This window comes from Heterocephalus glaber, unplaced genomic scaffold (assembly GCF_053883595.1).
Source record: "Heterocephalus glaber isolate CG9 unplaced genomic scaffold, H.glaber_assembly_v1.0 deba00000594, whole genome shotgun sequence".
Taxonomy (NCBI): domain Eukaryota; kingdom Metazoa; phylum Chordata; class Mammalia; order Rodentia; family Bathyergidae; genus Heterocephalus; species Heterocephalus glaber.
In genome coordinates, this window is record NW_028258151.1 from 20599628 (window position 1) to 20612798 (window position 13171).

General features: G+C 49.9%; 1 protein-coding gene and 1 long non-coding RNA gene across 13 annotated transcripts in view; one reads left to right on the top strand and one right to left on the bottom strand.

Annotated features, from left to right (window-relative positions):
* Positions 1 to 13171, bottom strand: part of Kcnq1 (potassium voltage-gated channel subfamily Q member 1) — a 360400-nt gene that overhangs the window by 162308 nt on the left and 184921 nt on the right. For all 12 annotated transcript variants that reach the window (XM_013074819.3, XM_004852109.4, XM_004852108.3 and 9 more), the window contains one exon: positions 11698 to 11818. In XM_013074819.3, coding sequence (XP_012930273.1) covers positions 11698 to 11818 — 121 coding nt within the window. The remainder of the gene's footprint in view (positions 1 to 11697; positions 11819 to 13171) is intronic.
* LOC106009980 (uncharacterized) overlaps positions 1 to 13171 on the top strand; it is an 81274-nt gene that overhangs the window by 21046 nt on the left and 47057 nt on the right. The gene's annotated exons all lie outside the window — the stretch shown is intronic.

Here is a 13171-nt window from a genome sequence, read left to right on the forward strand (position 1 = left end):
CATCTTCTCATCTTGTCAAACAGCCTCCACCCACATGCCTCCCCCTTGCCAGTCTCCATGGTTGTGTGCGCATACAGATGCACACCTTCCCCAGGCAGGAAGCTGCTCTCTGCCAAGAGCGAATGGAATTCAGATTTCCAGAGGGTGCCCTTGGCCTCCAGCTCCATGGCTGTACAAGAAAGAAAGGTCCTAGTGTGTGTGCTGGGGGCTGGGAGAGGGGGGCCTCCATCTCCGTTCACATCTCTCTAGGCCCCAAGACAAACCCGCAACTGGCTGTGCTCTCCCCAGCCACACCCAGCCTCAGTCACATTCCTTCCCTTCCTGAGCCCACACTGGGTGGCCCAGCAAAGCAGCTTGCACACCTCCCTTCTCACCAAGGGGAGACCTGCCCAGGCCCCCATGGGATACCAGGACAAGTGACAGGCTCACACCACAGGTCCACAGCAGCAGCAAAGCACGGATGAGTCCTCCAAAGCAGGGTATCCTCTGATGCCCATGGGAGAAGACACACTTGCTCCCTGCCCGGCAGACTCTGGGCCTCCAGGCCTTCCCAGGCCTGCTTTCAGGAAGTCTCTCTTTAAACCCAACCTTCACTTGACTGACTGCAACACTGGTGGACCTGGGAATGAAGGGCCAGCTTTAAAGACTAACATAGCCTTTCTCCACCAGAGGCGCCCAACATACCAACAAGAAGGTCCGGCATCCTTGGGAGTTAAATATTGATAGGAAAAGGCTTACCTAGACCAGGTAAATGAGTCAAGAGTGATCAGCAGCGGCATAGTGGACAAGGCTGCTCATACTTCTCTTTAGCCCCAAGTAATTGGACTTTGTACTTTGAGGCAGGTAGAGGATAGGTAGAGAATTACCATTCTGCAGGTTGTTAGAATGGACAAGCAGTTGTGATAAGCAGGAACATTTATGCTCTGTGTTTAGTGAAGCTTGGCACCAAGTTAGAACCAACAGGGCCTGGTGCCCAGGCAGAGGATTGGCTAAACAAAGGCCAATCTGAGCTCCTTTCCAACTGTTCCCTTGGTTTGCTAATAAGACTATTTTTTCTTTTCTTCTTCTTTTTTCTTTTTTTTTTTGCTTAAATTCTTTTATTGGTACATTTTAGGTATACAATATGTTTACATTAATCATTAGGATAAGACTATTTTCAAATGCTGCACCCTCTTAGTAGCCAAGATGATTTCTCCTGAGATTTACTCTGGGGGAGAAGCTTACGGTTGGCAGCCTGGGCCTTGACATTTCACCTGTTCACAAAGTCTGCACAGGACTCTACATGTTAAGTCACAGTTGGGCTTCTGTCCTTGGCTCTGGGGCTCATTCTGATCCTCCTGCCTGGGTCAGGAATAGCTTTTTTCCATGGAGTCTTCTGGCTATACCATGAAGTGCTATTGTGGCCTGAGGAGCCAACTTCATGTCCCTTTTGGCCAACCCTAGACTTCATCTTTAAGTATTTATGTCATGGTTCAACTCTGCCAACTGGCAAAAGCTTGGAGTGGACTTCGTTGGGAATCACTATTTCTTATAACCTGGAGAGGCCCTGCATGGCCAGGCCTAAATCCTTACGTGGCAAGTATGGCTTAACCAGAAGTCAGCTGGCCAGGGTGGTACTCAAGGAAGTACCTCAGGAAGCTGCCAAGATTGGGGCCACTTGTGCCAGCCCTGGTGAAGGGACTGGCAGAGCCAGGTATAGGAGATAGGCCCCACCAGAACAGCAAAAGAACATGGGACTAGGAATCAGATGCCTTGCCTCTGGCCTTGTCATTAGCTGGCCTTGTCCTCTGGGCAAGGTCCTCTTATCTCTGGTCTTTGGCTCCCCTTCCCCTGTTTGTCCATCTCTTGATGCCTACAGGAATGCTTTCTTGACCAAAACCTAGGCCGTGCAGTCTGATGAAGTAGTTTGATAGGTCACTTCTCATTGCAGGATATAGGTTGGTGACAGAGGGGCCCGGCAGCACAGAGCTCCTAGGTACTGCCATGAGATGTGGGGAGAATTTCTCACCTGAAGCTCATCTGAGCCCCTGGGGTGGACAGCCTTACCCCTGCTCCTATGCATACACTAGCCTAAGCTCAACCAAGCAAGGAGCTTTTTACCAAGCACTACTCCACTGAAGACTAACTTCACTGTAAAGCCCCTACTTCTGCCACTGGCCCTGCCCAGCCATGCCAGGTCCCCTCAAGCTTCCACCTGGAGCCCACACACTCAGCTGGTGGGGTTTGTGGGACAGTTCAAAAAGAAAAGCAGAAAAATAAAGCATTCAAGTGTTTTGGACTGGAAGGGATTCAGTTTAACTTAACAAATCCAGACATGAACCTAAAGAAAACAGTGAAAAATAAGCCCATCTCCAAAAGGTCCAAGGGGAAGGATTAGGCAGGAGAAGAAAGATCTTCTTGGGGCAGAGGACAGCTGTCCAATCTGGAACAGGGAGCAGGAGAAGACACTGGGCCTGAATGCAGGCAAGGGCAAGGGGATAAGCCCAGAATGCACCTGAGGGCTTAGGTCAGAGGTTCCAATTTGACCTTGTCCCTACTCTTTCTACCCCAGATAGACCAGATACCAGAGGAATGATGGTGGGGCCCAGTGGCTAGCCTCCTGATACTATCAACCTCCCTGCTGGTCTTGGCTCCCTCAGAGTAGCACCACAGGCCCATAACCACACTGAGGCTATATGAATCCATCTGCGGAAGAACTCAGATAGTGTGTGAATGTGTGTGTCACTCCATTCTCTGGGTACAGCCCTGCCTATCACACCACTTCCCAAGTACTCTCTACAACTTATAAACAAACGCCTTTGTGTTCTGCCTCAGTTTCTCCAGCAGGGCACTATATAGGCCAATGTTATGGCAAAGTTACACTTTGGGTACAGCTCAGTCTGATCTAATGTGAGGGCTTTGTGCCAAAATCTTAAAAAAAAGTTAGGTAGAGTAAAAATGATCCTTGAAACACCCTTGAATTGAACCCCAAATAATCCTTTTCTCAGAGCCCTTTTTCCCCTTCGTTTCTCATGCCTACTGAAGTAGGAAAGGCTGTGTGGATGTCCTGGGTTCCCAGGGAGAGGCCTGCTAAATGTCCTTGCACCTCCTGCCATCCTCAGAGGGAGCCTCTGGGGCTGTAGCCACATGTGTGGAGAGATAACTTAGAGAGAAGATCAAAGCAGATGTGGGGCCAGAGCTGAGAAGGCAGAGATGCCTGGCTTTCAGGCTGATCCTGGATTCCCATCTATCTCTGTCTCTTTTTATTTCTCTTCCTCTTCCCACTGCTTTCAAGATGGCACCCTGGGTTTCCCATGGAGCTAATCAGACCTGACAGACTCACAGTCGGACCTCCTCTGCTAGCTAGTCATTGCCAGAGCTCCCAAGGACACGCACCACAGGTGTGGCCCCTGCCTAGGATGCTGTACTTGCATTGTCCCTAGGTTTGTTTCTAGAAAGCTTAGTGAGGGACTTTGGGGTACTGTGAGAAGCCACAAAGCTGCGCCACTCTGCATCCTCAGAGGACAGGTCAACTTTGCCCAAGTGGCCTGCAGGTCTGTGAAGGCTCTTGGCTTCCTTCCTACTGGTACCATGTCTATGGTATCACAGAGGCTGAACTCACAGCATTCCTATTGCAGAAAGTAGCTACAAAATGCCGCATGATCAGTACCCAGGCCATTCTACCATGCACAGCTCCCTCCTGTGCCAAGGATCACAGAAACTCTTTGTTTCAATACTGTCCCATTGCTGATCTCCCTACCTTCAGAACCCCAGCCTTTCCTCTGTCAGAGACTGAGGCTCTCTAAGTGAGAATTATGTCTGCAAAGGAGCTCTGATTCTGCTACCATCTCCTGGGTGACAGTAGTTCTTTTTCTTTGTGAGGCTTCAATTTCCTTTTCATTTGGGGTTATCTTTTCATTAGTTACTTACAGGTTTCTCAGAGACAGAGGGAAGCCACATTGATCCCCTGTCACATGCAGGGTCAAGGGGAGGCAGGACATGTATCCCATCCTGCTTCTTACTCTGCCTAAAGATGGGTGCCAGCGTTGGCAGGTAGGCTGAACTGTGATGAGGACAAATGACAAGCATTCTGGACATCTGTGACTACCACAGGGCATAGGCTCCTCTTCATTTCCTCTTCACTGTGTGGCTTCCCTGCCAACTTCCCCTGCCACCACTTGCCTGAGACTTGAGCTGTAGGCCTCTAGAGGTACATCTTGTTAAGGATAGCACTTGATAGCCCAATCTTATTTGTATCTCGTGGAAATTCATGACCTGGAAGTTTTAAGTAATTGTATTTTACTTTTGTTTTTTGAGACAGGGTCTTTCTATGTAGTTCAGGCTGGCCTTGAACTCATAGCAATCCCCTGGCTCAGCCTCCTGAGTGCTGGGATTATAGGTGTGTGGTACCACACCTGTATGACCTGGCAGTTGTAAAAGCTCTCATGCCAAAAAAGAGATGTCCGCACGGGGTCTGCCAGCACAGCGTGCCATTTTCTACTGACTAACATTCATCAGGCCTTTCCTCAAGTCAAGCATATGGCTGGATACCTGACCCCATCTCCTTGAGTCCTCACGCTGTGTGATAATATATTCCCAATGTATGCAAAAGGAAACTGCAGTTTTTAGAGGGTAGGCAAGAACCCTGAGGTTTTGTGGGTAAGATGGAACGACCTAAGTTGGCCAGAGTTTCCTGGGGACACTGTTCCCTGCCCTGGTGAATATTTACCAAACCAAACTATCAACTAATAAAAAATAAGTCTGACAAGCTGTTTTCTATCCCTATACTGAAAACTACAGCACACAATAAGAAAAATAAAAGCTGACCTAACTAAACAAGGGACGTATCAGGTCATAGTTCAGGAGCCTTAATACAATACAGATATCTGTTCTCCTGTGCCAGGCTAGAGGGCTGGTGCAACTCTAGGGGACATTTTCCATGGAAACTGGCAAGTGTATGGTGAGACAGAGGCCCTTAAAGGCCAGCCATTCATGAAGAAGACCAGCCAGAGCCTGCATGCCCAGCTGTCAAGACCTGTTAGCAAACTACAGTGATAATGAAGTATGGTACTGGCCAAAAAGAACGACTCAGATCTGATCAGTGGACCTGAGTAGGGTCCAGAAACAGAGCCCCATGTCAACAGTGAGCTGATTTACAGGGATGCTGATACTACAGGGCAGTGGGGACAGGATGGTCTTTTCAATAAAGGGTGCTGAGTCAAACTGGATATCCAAGTGCAGGAAAAGCATACTTTGACCTCAGCCTCACATCGGACACAAAAATCTATTCCAGATGGACTGCAGATCTACATGTGAAAGGTGAGCTAATAAAGCTTTGGAACAAACCAGAGTATCTTTATGACCTTGGAGTAGTCAGAGTTTCTTAAGTAGGACATAAACAGGGCTATCCAGAGAGGAAATGTTTGATTAACTGGACCACATTAAAATTAAGACCTTCTGTTCTTAAGACACCATCAAGAGGAGAAAAAAAGGCAACATGCAGAGGGGGAGCCAAATTTGAAAAATACACACACACAAACACACACACACACACACACACACACACACAAGCACGTGCGCTCACCCCCCCCACCCCCATGACTCATATCCAGGATATCCAGAGTATGTAAAGATACAAAGAACTACAACTTGGTTAAAAAAAAAAAAAAGACATGCCTCATGGATGATATATGGGATGAAATAAGAACATGGAAAGGAGCTCAACTTTATTAGCCATCAGGATCACTACAAATTAAAATGACCATTTGATGCCAGTATATATCCACCAGCATGGCTAAGAAGGAAACAATGAAAAATACCAAGTAACTATGAGGACATGGAACACCTGAATGTTCAGATGGTGCATTGCCAATAGGAGTGCAAATTTGGATGACTGCTTCAAGAAACTGGCATTTACTGAAAGTTAATATTACTGAAATAATTACTGAAAGTAAATATCTGGCCATTCAATGATCGTCAGTCCCACATCTAGGCATTTATTCACCAGAAACACAGCCATAGTTCACATACAAAATATTCTTAGCAGCCCCACACCAGAAACTGTCCAGTAGCTATAGATAGTAGAATGAATAAACAAAGTGCAGGTCAGCCACACAGTGGAGTGCCAGACAGCAAGGAGCCTAATGGGGCCACTGCTCTCTCCAGCCCCAGGGGTCAGACACAAAGATGTACACATTGTGTGATTCTATCTATGTAAAATTCAGAGACAGGCAAGGCCAGCTCTTGCTGCTGGAAGCTGAGCTTGCGGTTACTCTTGGGGTATCAGTGACAGAAAGTGGGAGCCTGAAGGGCTTCCTGGAAATTCTGTTGCTTCTTCTGGGTGCTATTTACAGGGGGAGAAATGCATCAAGCTTGTACTTAAGATTTGTGTACTTTATCCTTTCAGTGTGTTCTACCCTACAATTACATGTTTAAAAAACCAGTGCCTGTACAAGGACAGTCTTCTTTGATCCTAACTAGAGACACAGACAGGTGAGGGCTGGGCTTTGCCCCTTGCCCTCCTCAAGAGGATGCATCCCTCAAGCCCCCAGACCAGGTCACTCTGGAGCTCTATCTTTGGCTGGCTCTGTGACTCAGTCTTTCCTCTGGGCAGAGCACCCAGGGCAGATGTTTGGGATCCCTTCCCAACCAACACTGGAGTGTCTCTTATGTCAGCCAGTACATTGTGTGAAGTCACTTTGTTCTCCTGCCACCTCTATGGTGTGGACATTCTCTTTGCCATATCCTCTCATATTGCCTGTCTGACCGAGGACCTAAGCACTGTCATAGCATGGAGGCCGAAATGGTGAGGACTGAGCCTGGCCAACGAAGTGAGAAACCTTGCTGCTTTCCTTCTAGACAGCGTAGTTCCCTCCATAGAGCAGTAGTCCCATGAGGCCACCACATCCTTCTCACATGTTCAGATGGAGAAAGCAAAGCTCAGAAAGGTTAGGGGGCCAACGGGGGCTTCCCGCAGCTGGGGCAGTACAGGCTAGAAGCCAGATTGAGGGCATCCAATTCCCAGTCCTGTCTCATTCCCACTGAGCCACTCTGCCTCGCTTTTAATTTAATTAGGAGAACATTTAATCCCCTCGTGCATTTCAGAGACGGGTTTGAGCCTGGCTGGGGCTGCATGGGGCTCTGCCGGGGATCCTGTGACTCACACAGCCTTGGGCAGCCCTCCCAGTGAGGCTCCCAGGGGGCTTCTTTGGCACCTTTTGCAGACAGAGGTGGTCTGGAGCCTCAGAGAAGACAGGACACTGGTCAGGAAAGATAAACTGGTCTTATGTGTTCTTGGCACACTCCTTTTCTGTCCCCCTGGCCACTGGACCGAGCAGAACCTTTCAGTCCTCTCCCACCAATGTCTGCAGGTTGAGAAACCAAGTGAGGAATGTGGGTGATTACAGAGGTCCATTGCCTAGGGCCACAGCAGGCCCTAGTGTCTCAAAAATGTCCCAGGCAAAGCTGGTCCCATCGTAAGAGCTGGCCCCTGAGTCTGTGGAACTGAGTTCAGGGCTAGACTTGTGACATCTTCCTCCATTTCCAGAAGGCACGGGCTGGCCCTGGCCTCACGGACAAATGCAGAATTCAAGAGACATTAGTAGTGATGTGGATGAAAGCCAGGCCACAGTGGCCTCACTGGAAAAGAGAAACTTGAACGTCTTGGCGTGAGATTCTGCAGGGTCCAGGAGAAAGTTGAAGACATGGAAATTCTAATTAATGCACATGGGGCTGGTTTTGCTCAAGGATTTTCGAAGCTGTCATGTCTCAAGAGACGGGGCAAGCACATGCTCACCAGGGAGGTACTCACAGTCACCTGGTAGGTTCTCTGCAGTGCCTTAGCCTGTAAGCTCACTTTCCTTCTGCCTTCTTCCCATCCCTCTGGTTGGCCATACCATCTCAGTGGATAGGGTGCCTTCTGAATGTCACTCACGGGGAGGGGAGCTGGTAACCATGAGTGGAGGCTTGGCTAAGTGCCATAACAGAAAAGATGGAAATGCCCGGGACCAACTCAAAGACCCTCCAGGGAAACCATATGATGGAACAGGGCTGAGCCACAAGCTGCCGGGTGCATGGCGGGCTTGGCCCCTTGGGACATCCATCTTGGGTCTCCATATGCAGCTAATAGGCTGATGCGTGGTTTCAGGCCAGTCCTGGCTGGCTTAGCAGCTGCAAGGAGAGAGGGAAGGAGGCTTTCACAAATGTGGCTGTGGGAGAAGTACACCCAGGCCATACCCGCACAGTCCTCAAGCTCAAGAGGTGCAGATCTTTGTGCCCTGAGCCCTGTGACAGCATGCATAGGAGGCACCCAAATCCCTCTCTTCATATCCTCAGGCAGGGCTGAGGAGGTGCTCTTTGCATGGGGTAAGGGGTGTGGCAGCCCTAGGGCTCCCTTGTGCCAGCAGATTTGGGGGTAATGCCCTGCTTCCTTCTAGCCCTGAGCAAAGTGCTCAGGTTACTGGTACTTAGGACCTTGAGAGCCAGAAGGCTGTAGCTGTCCAGCCTGCGAGCACCTAGGAATGGGGGTAGGGTCCTGGAGTCAGGGACAGTGGAGCAGGTGCTGAAAAGATGCTAGGATTCTTGATGGCCTGATGAGTGACAAGGTCATTACAGATGACAGAATACCATATATAAGGCAGAGACACACACAGGAGTGACTGTGTTTCTCTCCCACTGTCCTGCCAGTGACCCTTGATGGGCAGAGGACAGTAAGTAGGGCAGGATCCTGGGAACTCATTTTGGTTATTGTTGGGGTATAGGGTTCCCCTTCTGTCATGGAAGTCTCCCACATGCTCCCCACAATGGCTTCCAGTCTCTATTCACTCTCAAATGCCCAATGCAGGACTTTCGGTGGAGGACTTGGGCTCAGCACTTAGGATCAAAGGGGCTCCCTCAGCCCTGTCAGACCCAGGAGGACAGCATCTGGTACAGAAGTGTGTGTGTGAGGCTGAGGGCACCCGAGGTGGCAGGGGCCTGGGGGCTACATGTGAGCTGCTGGGGCTTTCTATGGGCTGGGGCTGGCAAAGCCATAGTCTTCCCAGCACCCTGTGCTCCAGTCCCTACTTGCCAGTGACCCCCTGGTTTTTACCAGGCCTGCTGGCTGGCTCCTTAACCCCCATACCACCAATGGCCAACAGGCCCCAGAAAGAGGAGCTTCGTCCAGACCCAGGGACCTTCCCGTAATCAAGGCTGTGGTGACCTCACCTCCCTGGGGCCCTGAAGGCAGGGAGAGCTTGAGATGGAAACAAAATGTGTCTTTATTTATGCTTTTAATTTGAATTCTGGAACTGGCCCAGCGTGGTAATACATTTAACATCAGTAAAATGCTGAAGAAAAATAGATCTGGCTTTCAGCAACCACCTCCCACCCACTTTGCCCCCTGTGAGACCCCTGCACACACCCCTGTCCTTTGCACACTCATCAGGGCACGTTCCTCTCTTCCTAGTGCAGGTACATGGGGCCAGCTGCCCATAAGAGCCTTGTTGCATCCCTGAGCAGCTAGAGTCTAGATTAACTATGGGCATCCATCACCAGGCATAGTGGGTGGGAGATATAGGAATGCAGCCCCCGTGTGGGAACAAGGGCCTGGCTACCCCTGCCCCACTCCGGGCAGTTGGGCCCTGGGTAAATACAGTGCCCACTGTGGTTCACCTGCTCCCCCAGGATGGGGTGGGGGCTTACTCTGGGGGCAACTGGGGTGCGAGTACTCAGATACTTTACTGTACCTGTGTCCTGTCCTTCCTTCCAGGACTTCTCAAAGGGATAGGTGTCTAGACTCCTTGATGCCTCAACCCTGACTCTGATCAGATCATAATCCTTTGCTAAAAACTTGTTCTTCCCTCTCCCACCCTTCCCTTCCCTGCAGGGGAGCCCAGCATGATGCCTGGGGTCCTCTCTGCCTTTCCAGCACATCTAGCTCCTACTTTTGGAAGGTACTTCCCTGACAAAAGGCCTGACAGGTTCCAGGGCAGGAACTTCATTGGGTAAGGACTGGGGTCATGGCTGTGCCAGGGCCCAGCTAACAGTGGAAGTCCAGGAGGCCCAGCAGTAGAGCTTGAGAAAGGCTTGTAATGTGCCAGGACCACAGAAGGCAGAGGGCTTTGGTTCTGTTGTTAGAGGGGACAAAAGAAACTACCTGGTGACCTGGACCATGAAGCCACACTGGTTTGAGGTTGCCTCTAGATCAGAAGGGCAGGCTTTGGTTCTAGCGGGCTCAGAATTTGCTAGTGGCAGCATAAGTAGTCTTTGCCCCAAAAGGGGCAATTGCAGGGGAGCTGTAGGCTTGACTATGGGCCACATAGATCCCCAATCATTCTCCCCTAGACCTCCCTGCATCCTCTGCACAGGGCCCAAGAGCTGGCAAGGCCTGAGTATCCTGGTGGTGAGAATAAAGGACAATGTTTTCTAACAGGAGGGGAGTGGCCAGAAGGATAAGAAAGGACAGGTTGCGTGGCCCCGTGAGACTTAGGTGACATGTTGGGGCCCACTGAGTTCCCAGCGTACTCTTGGCTGACTCCACTCCTGAGTTGACACTCCATCTACCTTGCATATACCAGCAGCCACAGAACTCCGGTCTTCACCACTTAGGGATCTCCCATGCCTTGGACTTGACTGGGAACCTTAGCCATAGTCAACTATCCTGTGAGCCTGGATGCCTTGGGAGAGAGTGGGCAGGTTCTGTTTGGTTATAATCACACCTTAGGACGACCAGTCCTTTCCTGCAGAGTGGCCTCATTTTGGCCCCCTTACTCTGCCAGTTCCCAGCACTGTGGGTTCCAGCTTCCTTAGTCACCTATAAGACTAAGTTCACATCTGGTTGACAGCAAAAAGAGATCCAGGGTCTTACTATGACAAAGGTGCATACGGTTCATTCGGGACAATCTCCTGACCCTCAGAGAGTTGAAAGAACAGAACACACTAGAGAAGCACCAGTAGAGAGATGGAAAGAGTCGCAGCAAGTGGCCCTCAGAAGTGTGGCTCTCACATCCTGAAACAAAGATACTTCACAAGGGAACTCCCCATAAGGGAGTGGCCAGAATGGGCCCAAGTGCCCCACTGACCCCAGTGCATTGCTGTCACCGCTAGTTGCTTGGTTTAGAGCAGTGAGTCACACATCACAGGGGAATCACACCATGGCCGGGCACCAGAGATTGGCCTGGTGATGCTGTGACGGTGGGGGAGGATGGCATGTAGCCCAGGCCAGCTGTGCCTCGGGGGAGGCCAACTGGAAGGCGTGGAGAATCAGCCATTTCCTCCACCTGAAGGAGCCCCTGAGGACAGCAGCGGCAACTGGCAGACGGCACCCGGCATCTGCCCCAGAGCTTTGGCCAGGGTTCCATGGGGAGATGCTAAAAAACAAAGTCGACTCTTTTTGGAGTTGGGGGAGGGGGCAAGGGGAGAGAAAAACAATCTTCTCAGACGCTCAGAGCATGAAAACAAGTGGAAAATGATCAGTCTGGTTTTCCATAAGTCAAAACAGGAGGATCATGTTCCCAGACTCCACGGGAAATGCCCTTGCTCTCCTCTCCTGCCTGGTGCCTGGCACTGGGGCCAGGCCTGGCAGCTGATGGCTCCGGGTTCCTGACGGTAGGCAGTAGGTGCTGGGTGAGTAGACAGCATCCTGGCGCAAGAGCAAGCCTTCCCTCCCCCTGTGCCAAAGTGTCCCGTCTGAGGCCCATGCCCCTCTAGCCCAGGCTCTGTGGGCGAGTGGGCACTCACTGTGACACGTGGGTTATGGGGGCCAGCAGCGTCTCCCCTTCCAAGTCCAGGTCCTCAGCGAAGCTGTTGGTCCTCAGGAAGTGGGCAGGGCTTACTTCCAGCAGCGTGGGGCTCTTCCTTACTGTAGAAAGGGTGAGTGACAGCACATTAGGCCTCTACTTGGGGCTTGATAGTGAAGGAGCCCCAGAACTGGGCTCAGATGCCCACCCTTGCCTCCTACTGGTGTGGGAAAGACCTGTGAACTCTCAGGCTCAGGTGAGAAGTAGAGATGGTGCCCAGAAGCTTCAACCTTAGGCGTGGGTGTGAGGTGGGGTAAGTGAGGGTTTAAGATGGCCTCAAGTGCTTGAGACCTCAATGTCCAAGAATGGTAAGGGCCAGTGAATCCTCTTCAGTGTGATAACTACCTGAGGCTGAGCTCAGGAGTCTGGGACTCATCCTAACTTGTATTCTGGTCTCTCCCCAGCTTTGTATCTGGGTCAAGGATAAAACATGGATAATAGGGACAGGTCTGGTTCAGACAGTGGCTCCCACTGTCAATGCAGTTATAAAATGATAGGGCTACAGACCAGGGCAGTAGGACTCCTGCATCTAGAAGTCACAGCCCTGACTCCTCACTGGCCATGATGCCCTGTCAACCACCTAATATAAAGTATTACAAAAGAATTCAGTACTCCTAAGAAGTGGACTGATTGAAAGATTCACAATGGCTCTCCTTTTTCAATGTCATCGCTGTTAACTTCAGCTGGATGTCTAGTTCCTGCCCCACTCTGCTCGTGAGAGTACACAGGCTAGGCAGGAATTGCTTTTTTATACAAGTTGGACAGCTCTGCTTTTGTCCGTTTGTTACTGCAACACCCTCATGTCTTCCTCTAGGTATATCCAGGTGGACCTGATGATCATTTTAATAGTTACACAGTAATCCATAGCTTAGTTCTACTATAATCAGTTCATCCACTGTGTATTGTATGGACATTTGTGTTCTTTTAGATTTAAGCCACTTCTTCAGGCAGTGATGCCAGCAATATCCTTCTTTATTCCTAAAAGGTGATGTACTGGAGCAAGGCAAGATGATGCATCCTTGGTTTTTAATAGATGTTGTGGATTGCTTTTCTAGTAAGTTATAGAAACTAACCCCCCGCCCCCACCAAAGTCCCCACACCCATACTGGCTGTCAGCACCCTCTATAGGTCTAGGTCTTACCAAACATGAATAAAAACTGAAATCTCTTCTCATTTTCATCTACACTAAATGTCATTAACGGGATTGGCAGGTGTTTGAATTTCCTCTTGCAGAATTGCCTTTTTATATATCTGTTGCTCATTTTGCTTGTGACTTTTTAGGACATTTTTATATATTAGAGACAGTAACCCTTTGTTATATAAGGCATAACTATGTCAGTCCATCTTTGGTCTTTTAACTTTTACTGTAATTATGTTGTTTTTATTGTTGAAAATGTCTTTTTTTTCTTTTACAG